General features: G+C 42.9%; 1 protein-coding gene across 28 annotated transcripts in view; it reads right to left on the bottom strand.

Annotated features, from left to right (window-relative positions):
- neb (nebulin) overlaps nucleotides 1-22,321 on the bottom strand; it is a 286,658-nt gene that overhangs the window by 31,367 nt on the left and 232,970 nt on the right. For 11 of the 28 annotated variants that reach the window (XM_078227947.1, XM_078227955.1, XM_078227958.1 and 8 more), the window contains 6 exons: nucleotides 19,501-19,605; nucleotides 17,566-17,676; nucleotides 16,895-17,005; nucleotides 15,241-15,354; nucleotides 12,383-12,487; nucleotides 8,729-8,833 (listed from right to left, as the gene is read on the bottom strand). In XM_078227947.1, the coding sequence (XP_078084073.1) occupies nucleotides 8,729-8,833; nucleotides 12,383-12,487; nucleotides 15,241-15,354; nucleotides 16,895-17,005; nucleotides 17,566-17,676; nucleotides 19,501-19,605 (651 nt within the window). Of the gene's footprint in view, nucleotides 1-9; nucleotides 103-1,293; nucleotides 1,387-2,803; nucleotides 2,897-6,130; nucleotides 6,224-6,687; nucleotides 6,793-8,728; nucleotides 8,834-12,382; nucleotides 12,488-15,240; nucleotides 15,355-16,894; nucleotides 17,006-17,565; nucleotides 17,677-19,500; nucleotides 19,606-20,561; nucleotides 20,667-22,321 lie in introns of all 28 variants that reach the window. The other 17 variants (XM_078227941.1, XM_078227944.1, XM_078227949.1 and 14 more) reach the window with 4 other exon arrangements.

Genomic DNA, 22,321 nt, shown 5'->3' with positions numbered 1-22,321 from the left:
GGTAGCTACCGAGCTGATGTTCTTCTGTGTCTCCTTCACACGCTTCACCTCAGGGAGGTCAGAGATTGCGGTTCCGTGACCAACATTTTCCTTGTATTTGATCTACAAAGTGTGCAGATCAGGAAGGAAAGGACAAACTGTAAGCACATGACAAACAAACAGCAACAAACACACACTTGCTGCCAACAACATCCAGACACACACTGCGCCAAACTACACACTGGGTCCTCCTCCATTTTGTTTAGTGGATAAAACAACACACCCACTCGTACACTGTACAAACGAGCAAGTCCCTGATCAATACTAATGCCCCTCACCATGCATTTGAAAGCAAATGGAGGTGGCAGGAGGGCATTTCTAAAATGACGTCAGGGAATTTACCCACGGCTTGCCTGCTCCAATCTGGCCAACTGTAATTTTAAATTGCCAGTGGCCAGGACACCTGGCCCAAAACCTATGAGGTCCTCTTTAAATGTCCAAATCAGGCTCTTATCATCTCAGTCCAACCTAATCAGAGGCTTGAGTGGGTAGTGGTGACAGATTCCCAATGAACCCAAACCAGGTGGAACAGCAGCCAGAACAGATACCCTTCTACCCCTTGCTAAAATCTATCCAGGTGTTGGCAGATGAATTTGTGACTCACCCTGACACCTTCCCAATCATCATCCTGCTCTGAGTTAAAATTGAGACCTCTGCTTCATTCTCATTTAAACTCCTATAGTAGACAGAATGGCAACTAGAGACATTGAACAGGCCTCAAACTTCCTTGGGCTAGAAAGGGGGAGAAAAATCAGCCAATATTTCCACTCTCCAGATACTTATTTCCCACGATGAAAAGCCTACAGGTGTTTAAATCCATACAGGGCATAATGGCCAGGGTGGAAATGAACTGAAGTGCTATATGTATTCACATATCAATATCCTAATACAAACCGACTCCCCTTCACCAGAAGACAGTGAGCAGAATGGAAAAAAATACATACGCTACATCAAATTACACACTGCAAGCACAAAAAGGGCAACTACAGGTTAAGTAGGTAATCTACTTTTGTTTCACTTTTTGTTAGGACAGGTGATTAGGTGGGCCAGGGTTTTGTTTCCGCATTCATTTTGAACTTGACAAACCCTTTAGTTAATTCCAAAAAGAAAAAGAAAAATTAGAATATAAGTTCTAGTGAAATCAAAATAAATTAGACTGGAGAAATTTTGTGAATTATGTTTAGTGCAAGGAAGGTTTGGGTAGTAAAGGTGGATTACGGTGTAACACAGAAGGGAATCATAATCGGCTGCTACCGAGCTGATGTTCTTCTGCGTCTCCTTCACGCGCTGCACCTCAGGCAGGTCAGAGATTGCGGTTCCTTGACCAACACTTTCCTTGTATTTGATCTACAAAGTGTGTAGATCGGGAAGGAAAGGACAAAGTGTAAATGGATGACAAACATTGACAAATAGACCAAGACAAGCTACATATCACCATGTTTTAGACACTGAGACAAACTGCAAACATCAAGCTACACAGAATAAATGAAGAACAGAACTCTTGTATTACACCGACCAACATGCAACCAACCAACTAAAATTAATTTTGATCTATCACTTTAACGCAATTTGATATATTATTTGCAATTATATGAATTTTGTATGTGTGGCATTAGGAAAAACATATTTAATCATTAACTTGGTTTTCTTACACAGATAGCCAATTAGTTTTAATCTTAGAATCAATATCATTTAAAGGCTTAGTCAACTGAAAAGCCCAAAGTTCCAGGATTATATCCAATATGCACAACAATTTTGTCTTAATAGTTTTTACAAATGTGTTCAAAAGTAGTTAGGTTGGAGACATACGGATGGCCAAGTGATGTAAAAAAAGTTGCTTTCAATCAATTTTTTTTGATCAAATTACTAATGAAACAAATCTAAAATCCAGGGATTGAATTTAAGATTCAGGATTCAAGATGGATTGATATGAGTGCTGAATCCACAAATAAAAATCTGATTTCAAAATTCCAAAGAAAGCATTAGTGTTTCCAAATCGCAATTCATTTTTGGTTAATTCCAAAGTGAATCCGGATTTGGAGATCCCAAATGCAAGTCTTGACTTCAAGATTCCAAAAGTGGTGATCTAAATTTGAACCTGAAGCTCAGATTCATCCATCTTAAATTCTCCCATTAATTCTTGACTGTTTGAGTATCTCCCTCTGGCAATGGGCGAGATTCTCTGGCCTCTCCTCAGCGTTTTTCTTGGTGGCGGGAGGCAGCCGCTGTCAATGGGAATTCCCACTGAAACCACCATGCATTGCCAGGAAACCCACAGCAGGGAATGCACTGCCGACGGGAAAAGAGAATCCTGTCGGAATGAATGGAGGGTGAATTCCGGCCAGTATTTACTGCAGGTGCCTGTGTCTATAATAAAGCTTTTCTGATGCAGATGTAGGGGGGAATTTTCCCGTCCCACCCGCCACAGGAATCATAGCGGGCAGGGGGGGGGGGGGGGGGGGAGGATCACAGAAAGGTCCGTTGACCTCAGGTGGGATTTTCCGGTTTTGGGGCGAGCGCGGCCGGAAAATCCCATCCATTGTCTTTTTTCATTTAATTCCCACATGGAACTCTCAGTCATTTTTTGTCCTAAAAAAAAATCCTCACCAAAATCGTCCCTGTTTCAAAAATGTAAATGAGTTAGAATGATTTGAAAAATAAGATAGAAATGATGGAGAGAATGAACTTTAGTTTAGTGACGATAATGGGTTAGGTGGTCTGGGTGGATGATGGGGTGAGGGAAGGGAATGAAACCAGCAGCTACCGAGCTGATGTTCTTCTGCGTCTCCTTCACGCGCTTCACCTCAGGGAGGTCAGAGATTGCAGTTCCTTGACCAACACCTTCCTTGTATTTGATCTACAGAAATGTGCAGATCGGGAAGGAAAGGACAAACAGTCAGCACATATTTTGGTCAAACTGTAATCCACATTAAACCACACTCTGCATCAGATTGCAGATGGCAGTAAACAGTGTACTGCAGCACAAGTAACAAAGGTGAATCTGCCTCCAATCTGCACACTGTGTATTAACTAGTTTGTTAACTGCTCTTAAAGCACTGAGTAATCTTTGTTTTATTAACACTTATTATTTCAAACTGAGCAGGAATTATTTACAGTAAGTAGTCTCACAACACTAAAAGTCCTGAACTTCATCAGGTTCACCTGATGAAGGAGCAGCGCTCCAAAAGCTCATGCTACCAAATAAACCTGTTGGACTTTAACCTGGTGTTGTGAGACTACTTACTGTGCCCACCCCAGTCCAACACCGGCAACTCCACATCAGGAATTATTCAGTTAAAGGTTGCTGGTGAATTAGAATTTAGTTTAATTCTTTGAAGAAGAGGAAAGGATAAGAACCAAAGGATTTAGTCACAGCACTAGGTAAAAGTTAGAAAAATTAAACTCAGCGTTACAATTAACTTTGTTGCACTGGTTTTAAAGGAAGGGGGTGAATTTCCACACGGATTCTCCTGCACATCCTCTGTGACTGGTGGGAGGGTGCTGACCCCTTCGTTTTGGTTTTCCACAGCACTTCTGACCAAGGTGACAATGGACGGGCTGGAGAATTTTGTCAAAGTTCACCTCCAGCAAACTTTGTGAAAGTGACTGGCGTTAAACCTCAATAAACACAAGGTAAGTCAGGTTAGGTTAACTTTCAAAATGAACCAGAACACAGATTAATGACTTCCATCATTGATAGAGTAACCCAGGCTATGGCTTTAGCATGTTCATAAAGATTTGAGAGTTTGGGATCCCTCAAATCAGCCTTGTTGACTACCATAAAATACCTATACTTGAAGATTTGAACCTATATTCAACATTGTAACACACAAGTATCAAAGACTTTTCCACTTATTTAATGTGTCTTGGACATCATTTAGGATGAACCAGATTCCTGATCTCAATGATGTGGGGTGCTTCTCTCAGTTAAGGTTAACATGAGTGCGTTCAGAAGTTATTTTTCACTGTTCATTCCTGCCTTTGGATCTTGAGGGAAAAATGACTCATTTTTCAGATGGCACAATCCACCAGAACGTCTAATTACTGCGAATTGGAGCTGATAAAGATTGGATTACAAGGGCAATTGTCTGTGTCTTTCACATTGCTTAGAGGAATGGAGCAATCCAGTGTTTCTGACTGAGTTATAACACACCTTTGTGTACATTGCAGCATGCAGTTCACTTTACCTCAGCTGCAGTTGTGCCCGGAAGGTTTTGCAAAATACGAGGACCACTGGAGCTCTGAATTCACACTGTTTGTATTCGCAACACTGAAAAAACTTGGAACTACCTTTAAAAAAGAACTCTGGAGCTGTGACGTTTAAGGCAAGCATGCATGGTTTCCAAGTAACTTTAGGTTTCTGGTCTTGAACTGTATGCAAAGCCCAAGGCCAGAAACAACATGTGGGGGCCTCAGTAGCCTACTGGCATTCGCCACCACCTGAGAAAGCTACCCAAGTCCCCTTGATGAACAAGTGTTACCGGGAGTGCTGCAATTTGACATAGCTTACACTAGCACAATGCAACAATATAAATGCAGCATTAATTAATCACATACCCCTGATCATTTTTTCCTGAGTTGTTTAAATATACACCAGAATAACTCTACAGTCTTGAAATAGTTGAACTCAGCTGAGGGTCTGAGGCTGAATGGTAATATAAATCTGATTATTTTAAATATTTCTTCCCAGGATGACACTGGAAAGTCCAGTTTTTTCACATTTCCTTAGTTATATATAATATGCAGAAACAGGCCATTCTGCCCATCTAAAGCATGCTGCCGTTTATGCTTCACTTGAGCCTTTTCCCATCCAAATCAATCAGCATAACACTCTATTCCCTTCCTCCTCCATCGCTTATGTAACTTCTCCTTGAGTATTATTTGCCTCAACGATTTCCTGTGTTAGCAAGTTCTGTATTCTTGCCACACTCACATCAACCAGGATACAGTTGATCTATGGGGTCTTCTTCTTGAGTTACATGAGCAAGGAGTGAAGCTGAACTTATACAAGATACTCATTAGACCTCAACTGGAGTACTATGTACAGTTCTGGGTGCCGCACCATAGGAAGGATGTGGATGCATTGGAGAGAGTGCATAGGAGGTTTACAAGAATGGTTCCAGGGATGAGACTCTTCAGTTATAAAGATAGATTGGAGAGGTTGGGATTGTTCTCCTCGGAGAAAAGTAGGTAAGGTGTAGATTTGATAGAGATCATGAGGGCGCTGGGCAGGATAGATATGGGGAAATTGTTCCTGCTCATAGAAGGATCAAGAACGAGAGGGCAGAGATTTAAAGCGATTTGCAAAAGAAGCAAATTAGAAGTGAAACTTTTTCACGCAATGCGTGGTTTGGGTCAGGAATGCACTGCCTGGAAGTGTGGTGGAGGCAGGTTCAACTGAGGCTTTTGAGGGGGCATTAGGTGATTATTTGAATAGAAATAATGTGCAGGGGTATGGGAAAACGGCAATAAGTTGTGATGTTCATTTGGCGAGCCGGTGCACGCAACACGATGGGTCAAATAGCCTTCTTCTGCACAGTAACAATTCTGAGATTCTGAGCAGCTGGGCCGTTTCAGTGTTCAGAGTAACATAAACAGCGGACAGGTAAGGACAGCAGTTTTCCTTCCATAAAGACCAGTTGGGTTTTATTGATAATCCAACGATTACTTTTACTGATATCAGCTTTTATTTCCAGAGGTTTTTATTAAATGATCAGCTGGAATTCCCCTGGGGGAAATTGAATGCGTGTTTCCTGGATTATTAGTCTTGGACCTTTGGATTATGGCCATGTAGCATAACCACTACCGAACCCACCTTGCACACATTGTCTTAATTACAGTCCTTATACCTTCAGAAAGTTTGAACTGAAAACACAGACACTTGCAAATATTTTTTCTGAGGGTTTTCCACACTGCATTGCAAATCCTAAAAATATCATAATCTGGGTTATCTGAGAATTTAGCTGATTATGTAACTGCTATTATTAGGACAAATTTCACACAGGTGAAAGCAAGATTAAGAGGTTGAGAATTGTGTAAATTGAGGGATTAGCAAAAATGAGGAGAGGGTTGGGGCTGTCGGGGATTGTACCGAACTAATGGCCTCCTGCGTTCTTTTGACTCTCTCCATCTCTGGTGTTTCTTTAATTGATGTCCCTGTACCAATCTCTTCTTTATATGCGATCTTGACACACACAAAAGCAAGGCATTAAAATGAAGGGAAGAACGGAGATAGTCTCGATTTGGCTACGGAACTATCCAAAACAGGCATGATTCAGTAACAAGTCAACAGAGATTGCAAGTAAAAGACCAGACTAGAAAAAGACTAGTAAAAGACTAGAAACCTGTACGAGACTGATAAAAAAAATTAAACCAGGAGAGTTAACTGTGAACTAACGAAAAACCACAAACTAAACAAAGGCGAGAAAAACATTTAAAAGACATCACATGTAATAATGAATACGTCTATTATTAGAAAATATCTGTATAGTTGTAGAATCAAACTAAACTATGAGTATTGTTAGCTTACTGTAAAGTGGTGAATTTTGTTAAAATATTTGTATAGATAAAAAGTTAAGGAGAAAATAGAAAATGGTTTTAAGAATGGTGAGTAGATTAACATCGGGAAAATATTTAGGTAAAAAGTACCGAGCTGAAATTCTTTTGGTTTTCTTTAGCTCTCAGGATTTCAGGTGTGTCTTTTACTGTGGTAACCTTTCCTTTAATGTGTTTAAGTTCTGAAGTGTACTGAAGCTATAAAACAGAGTGAAAATCAACAGTAAGAAAACAAGAACAACAAGCGAAGGAACATCGATAAGGCCAGATAAAGCTCGCGAATTCCAGGGCTCTAACAAAATGCCCCCAAAGGTTTATCTGTGCATTTGCATTTTTGACCTGAAGTGTCACAAGATCCTCAGTTCCTTGGTTATATTTTTTAGGCGGGATTTTCTGGCTGCGCTCAAGTCAAAGCCGGAAAACCCCGCCCGAGGTCGATGGACCTTTGCATGGTCCGCTCAACCCCCCCCTCTGCCCGTTACGATTCTCGTGGCGGGCAAGACGGGGAACTTCCCCCTTTGTCTCTGAAGCTACAAGATTCTCTGGAACTAACATGAACAAAAAGGGTGTCATGACGTGCTTTCACACTCATGAATTGCTCTAGACTTAGAGGACTTCCTGCATCCAGAATCACACGAGCAGACAAGGTGCATGCATATGTCTGTGTTGCTGTAGCTTGTTTTTCCTGATGCACATCTCACTAGGTGCATTGGCCATGCTAAATTGTCCCTTAGTGTCCCGGGATGTGTTGGTTAGAGGGATTAGCGGGGTAAACATGTGGGATTACGGGATAGGGCCTGGGTGGGATTGCTGTTGGTGCAGACTCGATGGGCCGAATGGCCTCCTTTCGCACTGTAGGCTTTCTATGAATAACCTGAAGCCAGAAGCTATGGCTCGAGGGGCACTGCTCCGCATCAAGCACAGCTTGATCAGGAATCTCTCCCGTTATTACCCATCTTCTGTAGGCACGTTGGAAGGTGGTAATAATCAACCTGTTTGGCCGTGTTATGAATGCACCTTCCATGACCATCAGGCCCTGGAACTGGGACTCACACCCGGAGCTGCTGGCGCAGAGACAGTGGCATTAGCCATTGCACCACAAGCCTTCTTCAAGATCTGCCATGTGCCAGATTCTCTACTCCCAATTTTAATAGGGGGGTTATACAACCCTGAATTGGGAACTCTTCAGGAGAATCCACATGGTGATCCAACTGAATAAAATGGCTGAACCTAATTTTAAAAATTCTTCTCAGTGGCATGGTGCCACGGGGTATTGACTCTTGCAACTAAATTAAGCCCCTGCTTGGCCACAGTGGGAGCCTCAGCCTGCAACTAAGATGTTGCCAATTCGAAAGGGTGTGGCAACGGGATGGCAAGTGGACTCTCTGCCTGATTTTAGCCTCCCCCCCATCCTATGCGGCATTCCTGCTGAGCCAGGGGGTTATAATCCAACCCCCCTCCCCCAATGCACTGCACCACCATCTCAGACACACCAGCCAACCCAGGGAGATGGAGAACCCCAAGGCCTGACAAGTCTCTGAACAGCTTTGGGCAAAACCTTGCGAGTTGGCTCTCCTCGTGATCACCAGACAGTGCACAGCATGAAAGGGAAGAGACAAATACAGGTATAAATTTTACTTTGGGAGAAGAGGAGAAAGAACCTTCCCTCCCTCTGGAATGATAATAATATTTTGTTACAGCCCTGTTGAATTCCGTAAAAAACAACATACAAAGCAAAGAAAGTACACGACAATTTTGATGTTTACTGTCTCCAGCAAACATGTTGGACTCTGATAGTCCAGACAGGGAACAGTGACACAGTACTTAGCCCTTTTCTAAGACAGCAGCAGCATTTCTGCTCCGTGTCCCAAAATAAGGTTGAATTTTACCTTTCGTCAAACATGTATTACATTGAATGGAGAACGTGTTGGCAGCATCGCCATTCGTTGTTCCTGTTTGTAGTCTACACATATCATGGGATTGGTTTAGCTGCAGAGTAGCCACAGAGGACAGACAAGATGGATGGCAAACTTGGTCAACGCCTCAAAGTCAGGAACCAAAGAAACCCCCTGGGTTCCCAAGTGGTTGAAAGTAGGACGCCAGCGATTCCTGTGGGAGAAACTTTGTGACTTACTGCACTGATGTTCTTCTGGTTCTCACGGACTCTGTGCATCTCGGGTGTGTCTGCCACGGAGACATAGTGAGACATGGTCTTCACGGCTTCTGCCTTGTATTGGGTCTACACAGCGGGTGATAACGGAATGGTAAATTTTACTGCAGCAAAGTTGTCCACAAGTTAGACTAACAACAGATGTCATAAAATCCTAGAATCCCTACAGTGCAGAAGAGGCTTTCAGCCCATCAAATCGGCACCAACTCTCCTACAGAGCATCTTATCCAGGCCCTCCCTCCTGCCCGATTCACATAACCACCCCCTACATTTCCATGGGTAATCTATCTAACCTACACATCATGGGACACCACGGGGCAATTTAGTATGGCCAATCCACCTCGCCTGCATATCTTTGGACTGTGGGAGGAAACCGGAACACCCGGAGGAAACCCATGCAGTTGCAGGCATGGGGAGAAAGTGCAAACTCCCCACAGACACCCAAGGCTGGAAATGAACCCAGATCCCTAGCGCTGTGAGGCAGCAGTGCTAGTCACTGTGCCACCGTGCCGCCCCATGTCAAATAGTCAACTCATGCAAAACTCAACAGGGGCTGAACTGGACTGTGGAGATGCCAGTGCATTTTATTTTAATGAAACCATGTACTTGTTTTGGGTTGGCTTCTTTATTTGGATAGTGACAGAGGAACCTGGGAGGAGAGCAGGGAAGCATTCATTTCCAGTAATGCAGTGTAAGATTTTAACCTATTAACCAGTGATTATATTAGCTGAAGCTACTCCGTTGCACTAATTCCTTGAACATTTATTTACGCCTGGGATTATGTAAAGGAGATCAGGTGGAAACTTGAAACACAGCTTCAAGTCTGACAAAACAGCGTCACTTCAAATGTATGGTGGCAGCAATTACTCACCCACCTTCTTTTTAAAGTTTATTTATTAGTGTCACAAGTAGGCTGACATTAACACTGCAATGAAGTTACTGTGAAAATCCCTAGTCACCACACTTCAATGTCTGTTCGGGTACACTGAGGGAGAATTTAGCATGACTATAACCTTATATGTTTCGATAAGATTTCCCCTCATTCAATGCACCTAACCAGCATGTCTTTCTAACTGTGGGAGGAAACCGGAGCACCCGGAGGAAACCCACGCAGAGACTGGGTGAACGCGCAGACTCCACACAGACAGGCTGGGAATCGAACCTGGGTCCCTGGCGCTGTAAGGCAGCAGTGCTAACCACCGTGCCGCCCATTATGCAGTGCTCTGCAGTACCAAAGCAGAGCAGTAATTACAGGGAGCACTTGTTGGAGAATTGAGGCTATAATGTGACCACCCCCAGTCTAATGCAGATGGAACACACTGCAAGTTTACAGGTGCCTGGGGAATCATACCCTGGCACGTCAGACTGGAATGAACTGAAGGGTAAATAACTTATTTTTCCTTTTAAATTTCTTTATTTAATACTTTTCCAATTCAATCAAATCAAATCCAATTCAGAGTCTCAACAAGTTGAGACATTTCAGATCCAGGCTGACAAGACAGGGCGAGTGACCAAACCACCCTGTCCTGGGCCTGATCTACATGAGCCAAGCTGATTGGAGAAGGGGGAGGTTCCTCCTCCAAGACTTGAGCTCATTTGCATCTTAGCCAAAAGGCCGAGATGCCGCTTTAAAAAATTGCTTCATATGAAACATATGAAGCCCCAGTGCAACCCAATGACCTCAACCAAGTGCGGCCGACCATGGGCTGCCGACCATACTACACTTGATCTTAGCCAAAAGGCCGAGAAAAATTACTGAATAATATGAGCATTTGCTGATGATCGATTCACAGAGGAACCGTTGGTGAACATTTAATATTTTTAAGAATCACTTTTAATTGCGAGTGACTTTTTTTTAAAAGGAGAAAGCTGGATGGAATGACTGGTGCTGTAATATAATTTCATTGTCTGAGGGAGCACAGCAACTGCTGACCAACAGCAAGTTGGAAAAGGCAGCTTTGTCAAAATGAAAGATCCAGATATTCCTGGGGCTGAAGAGGGGGGAGATATCTCAATGCGCGTTCATCGGGTGAGGATTGGGGCATAACCCAGTTATGAAGGATTCAACCACATTTCAATAACAGCAAGGTGGACTTCAACCGTGGCTGACTCCAGGAATATGGTCATCCTCATTGGAATTCAGAAGAATGAGGGGAGATCTTATAGAAACATATAAGATTATGAAGGGAATAGATAAGATGGAAATAGGGAGGTTGTTTCCACTGGCGGGTGAAACTAGAACTAGGGGGCCTGACCTCAAAATAAGGGGGAGCAGATTTAGGACTGAATTGAGGAGGAACTTCTTCACCCTGTGAATCTGTGGAATTCCCTGCCCAGTGAAGCAGTTGAGGCTACCTCATTGAATGTTTTTAAGGCAAAGATAGATACATTTTTGAACAGTAAAGGGTTATGGTGAGTGGGTGGGTAAGTGAAGCTGAGTCCACGAAAAGATCAGCCATGATCTTATTGAATGGCGGAGCAGGCTCGAGGGGCCAGATGACTGACTCCTTCTCTTTGTTCTTATGTTCTTATGTCATTTAGCTCAGTGGGAGTTATACCGGTTGGGAAATGAGAGGTGTTTTGAGTCCCGCACTGGCCCTCAAACCATTACCAAGGCAACCAATCCATTAGGAAGCAATGGGAACTGAAGGTGAGATGAGTAGCATTTTCTCTGGATGCTCAATCAGGCCAAACCGTTGCCATTGCCATTACTGCTCCCACTTTCTGGCTAGTAGCTGGAGGGCACTTGCTTGCCTTCCACACTCCCATCTACAGAATTAAGAAATCTATTTCATTTCCAATTCTCTTCCCACACCTAGTGGTGCATTAAGGCAGACTTTCATCTGTTTCCATAGCTAGTAATTCCCGGAACTAGTCTGTTGCCAGGGGCTTATAGCTTGAGGGGCGCCACTCCACATCAAGCATGGTTGACCAGAAGTCTCTCCAACTCTTACTGCCATTGGCGTGTTGGGAGGATTAGCAGGTTGACACACTCAACCTGCTTGACCGCGTTATGAACGCAACTTCCTTGGCCATCCTGGGGTGGGACTTGAACCCAAAGCTTTTGGCTTAGAGGCAGGGACACTACCCACTGTGCAACAAGACCTTCCCTAAGGAATCTACTGCTTGGGGTTTAGCATAGTTGTTGTTCTGTTCTGCCCCCTTTATAGCCAATATAGTGAACATACCCTCCTGCGCCACCTCCTCAAAACCTGCAGAAATTCCAAAGTCAACAGCTCATAGGGCAGCACGGAGGCACAGTGGTTAGCACCGCTGCCTCACAGTGCCAGGGACCCGGGGTTCAATTCTGACCTCGGGTCACTGTGTGGAGTTTGCACATTCTCCCTGTGTCTGCGTGGGTTTCCTCCAGGTGCTCCGGTTTCCTCCCACTGTGCAAAGATATGCGGGTTAGGTTGATTGGCCATGCTAAATTGACCTTGGTGTCGGGGGATTGGCGGGGTAGGTATATGGGGTTGCGGGAATGGGGCCTGGTTGTGATTGTGTTCGGTGCGGAATCGATGGGCCGATTGGCCTCCTTCTGCACTGCAGGGATTCTATAGCTATTGTGTGAATGGGCTGCACAGCTGAAGATAGGTAGGGAGGGAAAGTATGTTTTACCTGGCTGCTCAAATTCTTCACATTCTGAGCGTGAATTATATCAGGCGTATCTGTGACTGTGGTGTAGTTAGCTTTGTCCATTTCAGCCAATTGTTTGTATTTTACCTAAAAGAATGATCAGTAAATGTTAACCATATAGATATCATTTCAGTCAGTTCATGAAGCAACTAACTTTATTGACTTGGATGGAATTATAATTTACAGGTTACGGCAGAGAACTTGTTTATAGCCATTAATCTCCAAATTTGATTGGACCACATACAGCATCATCAAGTCCCGTTCTCTTGTCCGCTAAAATTACTCATTATTCCAGGATAAAATGCCACAGAGGAACACACAAGTGGTAGTCAGTGGAAGCAGTATGTTATAGACAGAGCTGAACAATCTCACAACCAATGGATCAGATCAGAACTCTGCAGTCCTGTCACATTCATAAATGGTAGTGCAGTATTCAAGAAATATCAGGAGGAGAACTATTCTGTCAGTGCAAAAGCTCTAAAGCAGACAAGACATTTGAAACCATCTTCAGTCAGAAGTGTCAAGTTGGTGATCCTGTTTGACCTCCTCCTGAAGTACGCAACATCAAAGAGTTTTTAAAAATCATTCATGGGATGTGGGCATTGACGTTCCCTTTCAGACAGAGCGCTGGCATCACTGCTGCCTTTATTACCCATCACTAATTGCTCTTGAAATGAGTGGCTTCCCGGCCTTTTAAGAGTCAGCTACGTTGCTGTGCGTCTGGGATCACATTTAGGCCAGACCAGGTAGGAACGACAGATTTCCTTCCCTAAAGGATCAGATGGAATTTTACAATCGACAATGGTTTCACGGTCATCATTTTGACATTTAATTATAGTTTTTATGAATTAAAATGTTACCATTTGTCAAGGTTTGAATCGGGGTCCCTAGCGCATTACTTTGGGTTTCTGGATTACTAGCCCAGTTATAATATATATGCATCGCCTCCCTATGTCAGTCTTCAGCCAATGCAACTCATTCCCAAAAGAAATGGCCGAGAGTACTGAATACAGCAAAAGTTATGGGCCACAACAACATCCTAGTTCTACTGCTGAAGACTTGTACTTCTGAATTAGCAGTCCCCCTAGCCAAGCTATCCCAGTAAAGCTACAGGACTGGAATCTATGTGATAAATAGAAAATTGCTCAGGTATGTCCTGTCCACTAAAAGTAGGACAATCTGATCCTGCCAATTGCTGCTCCATGAGTCGACTCACAATAATCAGGAAAGAAAGGTATCACTGATAGTGCTATCAAATACTCACTGATGCTCAGTTTGGATTCTGTCTAGACCATTTGGCTCGTTTGTTCAACAGTGGACAACAGAGCTGAACTCCAGAGGGACGTGACAGTGATTGACCTTAATATCAGGTTGCATTTGACTGTATGGCATCAAGGATCTAGTAGAACTGATGTCAATGGAAATCAGGGGGAAAACTCTCCACAGGTTAAAGTCATAACAGGCACAAAGGAAGGTTGGTTGTGGTAGTTGGAGCCCAATCATCTCAAGCCCAACCATCTTCAGCTGCTTCATCAATATTCTTCCTTCCATCATAAAACAGTGAGGATGTTCGCTGGTGATTGCACAATGTTCATTACCATACATTACTTCTGAGATATTGAAGCCGTCCAGGCCTGTATGCGGCATGACCTGGCCAACACTGAGGCTTGGGTTGGTAAGGGACAAGTAACATTCTTCCCACCGGAAATGACCATCTCCCCACATTCAATGCATTACCATTGCTGGAACCCCCACCGTCAACATCCTCGGAGTTATCATTGACAGAAATGTAACTGGACTAGCCATAAAAATAAAAACAAAAAGGCGGATTCTGAAAATCTGAAATAAAAACAGAAAATGCTGGAAAAACTCAGCAGGTCTGACAGCATCTGTGGAGAGAGAAACAGAGTTAATGTTTCAAGTCCATGTGACTCCTTTACAGTTGTAGCAGGGTCATAAGGACTTAAAACTTTAACTCTGTTTCTCTCTCCACAGATGCTGCCAGACCTGCTGAGTTTATCCAGCATTTTCTGTTTTTATTTCAGCTATATAAATCCTGTGGCTTAAAGAGTAGGTCAAAGGTTAGGAATTTTGCGGTGAGTAACACAATTCGTTACTCTCCAAAGCCTGTCCACCATCCACACGTCAAGGGTGTGATGGAATAAGCCATGATCTTATTGAATGGCGGAGCAGGCTCGAGGGGCCAGATGGTCTACTCCTGCTCCTAGTTCTTACGTTCTAATATTCTCTACTTGCCTGGATGAGTACAGCTCCAACAACACTCAAATAGCTCAACACCACTGAGGAGAAAGCAGCTTTAATTGGCAACCCATCCATCACCTTAAATATCAACTCCTTCCACCACCAACAGTCAGTGGTTGCCATGTGCACCATCTACAAGATGTCTGCAGCAACTTGTCAAGGCTGCTTCAACAGCACCTTCCAAATTCATGACCTCTACCACCTAGTTGAACAAGGAGAGCAAGACACATGGGAACACCATCACACATAATTTTCCCTGCAAATCACAAACCATCCTAACTTGGAAATACATTGTTCCTTCATCATCTCTGGGTCGAGGTTCTGGAACTTCACAGCTCTGAGTAGGTGCGTTCAGGAGCACGGTGTGCCTACACTGCACAGACTGCAGTGGTTCAACAAATCTGCTCACCGCTACCTTCTTGAGGGCAATTAGGGATGTGCAATAAATGCTGGCTTTGCCCATGTCCCATGAATAAATAAACAAAGCATGGAACAATTTTATTGTTGCATAAACAAGGCTGTCAGAATCTCTGCCATTGGACCAAAGAAAATAATCTGTTGCACTCATTGCCTCTCACCTGGCTTAAAATTTCTGTGGCGTTCTTGGCTCTGGCAAAGTCTGGTGTTTCATTAGCGAATGCCACGAGCCCTTTACCCTTGATTTCTTCCTCCAATGATCTCTTGTACTCTTTCTGAGATAGAGAAAGAGGCGCATAGTTATTTGGGTGAGAAAATCCCTGCTGAAAATCCAGTGGTGATATAGTTGGAAATTGCTGCAACCAAACCAGAATGTTGAAGGAAATCGAGCAGACTAGTACGAGTTAATGGATTGGGTTTTGTGTGTCAGCTGTGGCTCACAGCTTGCTTCTGAATCACAACATTCTGTGTTCAAGTCCCACTCTAAGGCTCGTGCACAAAAATCAAATCTGACATTTCAGCGCAGTGCTGAGGGAACACTACTCTGTTGGAGGTGCCACCTTTCAAATGGGATGGTCCCATTCTGCCTACTTGGCTGGATGCAAAGGAGCCCAAGGCACTATTTCAAAGAAGACCAGGGCAGTTAGCCCTGGTGTCTGGCCAATACTTCTCCTTCAATCAACAGAAAAAAATATTTGGGTCATTATCATAGTTTCTTGTGGGAGTTTTTGCTGAGTATATGTTGACTGCCCTGCCTCATTTCCTCCATTACATCACTGAACATACTTAAAAAAGTACTCCACTGGGACATCCGGTGGTCATCAAAAGTGCGATATAAGTGCAAGCCTTTCTTTCTTGAGTTTAAACAATTATTTTTCACTCTCTGCTTTCTGATAGCTCTTTCAAAAGCTGTGATGAATATCATTTCAATTTGCATCAAAAGAATGGCAATATATTTGGCCATCAATTTATGAGGGCTGCTTGCTTACCTCACATTTTGCTAACTGCAAATTCGAGGCCCTTGTCTGCAAGGTCGTGGTGGGGGTGAATTACAGTTCACCCAGGGAGCCCCAGTTGCTGTGGCAACATGCACTATTACATACATTTTGTAGTCAAATGGGTTTCCAATGGACTTTTCATCGCATGGCTGACCAGGAATCTCTCTCTGGACTTCTTTTGGGAAGGCATGAGATGCAGACAAGAGAATTCTAGTAGATGTTAACACAGAGGTCAGAGCCAGCTGGAGTTGTCTAGACTCTTTGCTACAATTCAGCAATTCTTTGAGACAATCAAGACAGGAAAAAAGACTTTTTGGGTTTGACAAAACTCCAAGGACTCTACAGAGAGAAAAGGGTTTCATCATTTTTATTTATCACAGAGAGGTAAGTTCCAAGTCTGTAAATTACTAGAATCTGATGGTTAGCAATAACGACACTACAATTGACTTCAACATTTCTAGGTAGGCTATGGAGCAGAAAAAGAAACTAAACATTCCTACTTCCTGGTCAATTCCAATATAAATTTCCACATTATGGAAACTAAATGAGAAAAATGAATACTTGTAAATATAAATGATATGCTACTGCAGGTAAGCAGTACAATCATGTTAGGTCTTTCTGAGGCTTCTAAGATAACTTGTGCTCGATCACCTTCTAATAGACAAAGTGGGAGGACATGCGCAAGCTAAGCTTTGCTAGAATAAGGAAGCGAAGCCTCACAATATGTTGATAAACAGATGGAACCCAACCTTTCATTTTCCAAAGCACAGGGCATACACTGCTGACTGCTTGTTGCCAGGAACTGTGCCACGCTTACCTCATTCAGAATGTGCGTCGCATTCCTTGCTCGCATCATCTCGGGGGTCTCCTCAACCACTGTTAAGCCCCTGCCCTTGACTCCTTCCTCAAGATCCTTCCGATACTCTTTCTAAAAAAATGCCGAAAGAACAAGAGAGTTGCAGAAATACTGAAGACAAGGCATTTCTGCCATCTTCATGCACCACACCACAAAAATAAATCCAGATAGAAAAACGAACACTGGACAACAGAAAGACACACACAAACCTTTCATTGTGTTAAGACGGATAAGACACTACATGTAGAATTAGGTGACCAGAATACAGGGTTTCTTGGACATTAATATTATAACAATGAAGCAGACACTGCACTAAATGAGTTTGACGCATTATCATTAAATAATAAAGGGCATTAATCGTTTGCTTACATATATAAAGAGAAGCAGCAGCAAAAAAAAGTGTACAAGCCAATGAATAGTAGTATTTCTTATACTATAAAAAAAAGTATTATTCTTCAAAATGCAAAAACAACATTAAAACGTGAAAGAATCTTTCATCGTTAATTAAATCATCACTCTAAAGTTACTCAGAAAGAAAGTTCAAATTTTGTGTATTTGAACACAACAATAAAAAAAATTAGCTTGGTTACTTTTCAAATTGTTAAATGGGTGAAAAGAAATACGCTGGTTACCTCACAAACTATTTTAGTTGCATATTTGGCATGCAACATTGATGGCGTAATCTCCAAACCAGAAAGGTTTCTGCCCTTTATGTGCTCTTCCAAATCCTTCTTATATTCTTTCTATTGGTGACAGGGAGAAGAAATAATGTAGACAAGAACTTTGTAATAGAATGAAAGGAATAATGGTTCAGAAGATGTACAACAGATAATCGCCAAATCTTAAAATAATCCCTGGCAGAGATGGTCATTCTTACAGAACTACCAGACTTGGTTATATGACTGTTCCCTTCCTGTCGGGGAACACTTGATGTGGAGATGCCGGCGTTGGACTGGGGTAAGCACAGTAAGAAGTCTCACAACACCAGGTTAAAGGACTTTAACCTGGTGTTGTGAGACTTCTTACTGGGGAACACTTCAGCAGTCACGAGCATTCAGCCTCCGATCTTCAGGTGAGCGTTCTCCAAGGCGGCCTTCAAGACACACGACAGCGCAGAGTCGCCGAGCAGAAACTGAAAGCCAAGCTCCGCACACATGAGGACGACCTCAACTGGGACCTTGGGTTCATGTCACGCTATCTGTAACCCCCACGATTTGCCTGGGTTTGCAAAATCCTACGAACTGTCCTAGCTTGAGACAATTCACATCTCTTTAACCTGTGATTATCCCTCTCTCCATTCACATTGTCTGTACCTGTAAAGACTTGATTACCTGTTAAGACTCGCATTTCAACCATTATATTGCAATTGAGTCTGTGTCTATAAATGCCGTGTTTGTGAACCCAACTCTCCACTCACCTGATGAAGGAGCAGCGCTCCGAAAGCTCGTGCTACCAAATAAAACTGTTGGACTTTAACCTGATGCTGTGAGACTTCTTACAGAGCTAGTTATATATCACAGGTTAAACTTGCTGACCTTAATCTCAGGGATTGATATTCAGAAATGGTGAGTCAGGTCGGAGGCTGTGAGGGTGCCTCCAATTGGTCGCGCTCTCTGCAGCATTGTGGCCACAGCTGTCAGCCCATCATTGGGTGGAGGGGGATCCGTTCCACAGGGTGGCTTGTGGCCTGTTGCATCCCAGTGGATCCATGCTGGGGCGAGTGAGAGGAGGAGTGAATGGCTCCTCAGCATGTTGCCGGCTTACTGCTTCCAGTTAAATGCTCCAGGCTCAGCAGGAAGATCTGTCCCACATCAGGAAGATCCTGGCAGTGCCATTACCAATTCTCCCAGTTGACCTATTAATGAATTAGCGCAAATCTCGTTCATGTTTTTCCTTTAGGACTCGTTCTCCCCTTGCAATAATTCTGTGGTAAGTGGTGTATAACATGTCTGGACAACCAGCTCGACACCTGACAGTAGAATCCCCCTTTGTTCAAGCAGCCAGATAGGAGGCTGGCTGACGTCCATGCGAGACATGTATGGTTCACTATAAATATACTGATTTACATTTAGTGTGTAAGAAACAGACCCTTCCTTTATTATTGTAACCTTGAGCATTCTGCAGACTGTCGGATCTTAGAGGAAGAACAAATTGTTCGCTGCAACACCGCACAGAAAGTCTGCACCTCGCTGAGTGGCTAAGGGACTTGTGGATATTGAACCAGGCATGCCTTGATCACATGAGTGGAAAATGTTGGGCTGTGTCCCAGTGGGAGAGGAGCAAAGCAATCAAAATAGCTGAAGCTGGGAGCAAATCGCCCTTTAATATTTACAACAGTGACAGTGTATAGTTTTAAAACTTAATACAAGTCTGGCATAACCTGTATGTAAGTTTCCTTTTCATTTCTGAACAAACATGGAGGCCATAGCGATTGACTGAAGAATCCAGAAAAACTGGCATTCAGAATCCTATGTACTTCCCTTCAGACACCATTGGACAGTATTACTACCAACACGAGGACTCTAGATAGGTTCTCCAGGGGTAATGCTCTCACTCCTTGACCTTACCTCACTCTGCATGTGTTGCGTCTCCTTGGCAGTGAGATAAACGGGTGTTTCAAAGTCCAACATTGCCTTGCCTCTTTCTTTCTCATACTTCTCCTTGTACTTGACCTGAAATGTACGTCATGGTTACTCTCAGCAATTGAGTAAGCTTTATATGTTGAAGTTCACAGTGCTAACTCTTAAAATGAGACATGATGTGTCCTCTTCCCCGCCCCAACAATACAAACAATCAAGAAGGAAAATACATTTATTACAAAGATTATGTACTTCATTGAACTCTAACTTGTAATAGAAAGGAATAGTAAACAAAGTAAAATCTGAAAGCCTAAAATACATTTTGGAAGAGATATGAAATAAAGGGCTGCCAACAAAATAATAGGAATTGATACAATTTTCTTTTGTAAAAGATAATATTTTTAAATCAATATGATGTGTCTAAATCAGCAGCGTCTATACTTCACATAGATACAAATGAACCCAAAAAATTGAAAGGTTGTTTGGGAAATCCCTGTAATCAGTTGTCCAGATTAGATTTGTGTGTTAAAACCACCACTCCCATCGGCAATATAATGGTTCAATTCATTAGTCCGCTCTGATTTTGTTACATTAATTAGTAATATTTAGAGTCACCCCAATGACCTCCATTACAGATAGACAATCCGGAAGTAGTTTCCAATGAAAACTATAGACAAGCTCTCAGAATAAGGAGGATAAAGTCAGAATAAACTGACACTGAAAAGCTTCCTCACACTTCCTTCACCTGGTCATGCTTCAGTCAGGGATGACACAAAGGTACTCAGGCAACATTGTACAAAATGGGGAGAGGGAAGAGGGCACAATTTGAAACAACACAGTGATTATGTTAAACACATGAGACACCACAAAGGAAGAAAGAATATTCTAACGCTAGTTTAGTTGTACCGTTTTAAAATAAAAAGGTTTCTTCTTGGTTCATATTGGAAAGTTTTTCTCCTCTGCAAGTTGGATAACTTATTGCATGATGTGTAGTGTACTAAGTTATGTGTACATATGAAAACGCATTCAGTTTTCTTCAGCTGACTTACTTGACTCTGTAACTCAGTTGCTTCCTTTAGATGAATTTGTTCAGGTGAATCGGACACCAGTTGGTAGTGACCTTTACTCTTCTCAAACGCCTTCTTGTACTGGTACTACAGGAGGGTCAAAAACCACCTCAATAACAGAGAGACTACAGAGTCTGAATAGTGTGACCCATCTACAAAAAGGTGCTCACAAAAAAGTAGTCTGTTAAACAGTAAAATGTGAGAGGCAAGAAAAGAAATCCAATCAAAAAGAATACGGGATGTGGATGATGAATTATGGCACGTGGGACTACACACAATGGTCATGGACATTTCTAAATGAAAATGAAAGCAGCGTTCGAGATGCGCCATTTTGTTGGATTAGCTAATGTGGCAACCATTAACAAACTGGTTTCATTTGAACTAATTTCTCCATTGATATCATAGCTATAGAACCATAGAATCTTACAGTGCAGAAGGAGACCATTAGGTCCATTGAGTCTGCACCGACCACAATCCCACCCAGCCCCTATCCCCATAACCCTATGTATTTACCCTAGCTAGCCCTCCTGACACTAAGGGACAATATAACATGGCCAATCCACCTAACCCGCACAGCTTTGGACTGTGGGAGGAAATCGGAGCACCCGGAGGAAACCCACGCAGACACGGAGCGAACGTGCAAACTCCACACAGGCACTGAGCCAAACTGGGAATTGAACCCGGGTCCCTGGCGCTGTGAGGCAACAGTTCTAATCACTGTGCCCCCCCCATCTGTGCCACCGTGCCGCCCAATGATGTCAACTATGCTGGTTTGTTAAGAGCCATGAAGAGGAGATTTTTCAAAATAAACGAAATTGCAAAGCCTAATATTGGCCACAATTCTCCATCTGTCCGTGCCCCCCTGTCGCTGCCAGTGAGAATAGAGAATTTGGCACTCAGTGAAATGTCAGTTCACTGCAGCGGGATTGGATGAGGTTGGAGAATCTGGCCCATTGTGTAGAAAGCAAAACTAATGTACTTCAAAATAGTCAGAAAAACAACTCTATTGCAGAAAAACTAATTTTTATGGACAGCAATTCTTTACGCTGCCTATGATTTCATCTTTTTAAGATATTTGATACGAAAATGTTTCAATCTGACATGATTCCATAAGTAGCTGTAGTTGGGAACTAACTTGCAGAGATTTTTTGAAAAAACAAAAGAAAAAGACTTGCATTTGTAGGATACTTTGCATGACCCAGGATGTTCCAAAGATCTTTTCAGCCAGCAAGGTATTTTTGAAATGCAGTTGCTGTTATAATGTGGAAAACATGTCAGCCCATTTGGACACAACATGTTCCCACAAACAGCAATGTAATAACAACCAAATAATCTGTTCTTGTGATGTTATTTGAGGGATAAATATTGGCCAGGACATCAGGGATAACTGCTCTGTTCTGCTTCGAAATCACCTGACAGAGTGAATGGGTTTGGGGGGGCGGGGGGTGCTTTGTTTTAACTTCACACCCGAAACATGGCCTCTCTGATACTGAAGCTTTCCATCAGTGGAGAGCCAGCTTAGATTTTTGTGCATTGCCTCAGAGGCAGGAGTACTACTAACTGAAACATAGCTGACACAGAGGGGATGATTTGCCAGTCCCATCACGGGTAGGACGGAAAATTTGGAGGACCATTTAAAAGGCCGGTTGGCCTCAGATGGGAATTTCCTGTCTTGGCGTGGGCGCGACCAGGAAATTTCATCCAGAGTGTCCCTACAAAAGTGTTCTCCACAAATTCTACAA

Source organism: Mustelus asterias, chromosome 14, assembly GCF_964213995.1.
Source record: "Mustelus asterias chromosome 14, sMusAst1.hap1.1, whole genome shotgun sequence".
NCBI classification, from domain to species: domain Eukaryota; kingdom Metazoa; phylum Chordata; class Chondrichthyes; order Carcharhiniformes; family Triakidae; genus Mustelus; species Mustelus asterias.
The sequence above is the reverse complement of the archived record's forward strand: the minus strand, read 5'-3'. Positions and strand labels throughout refer to the sequence as shown.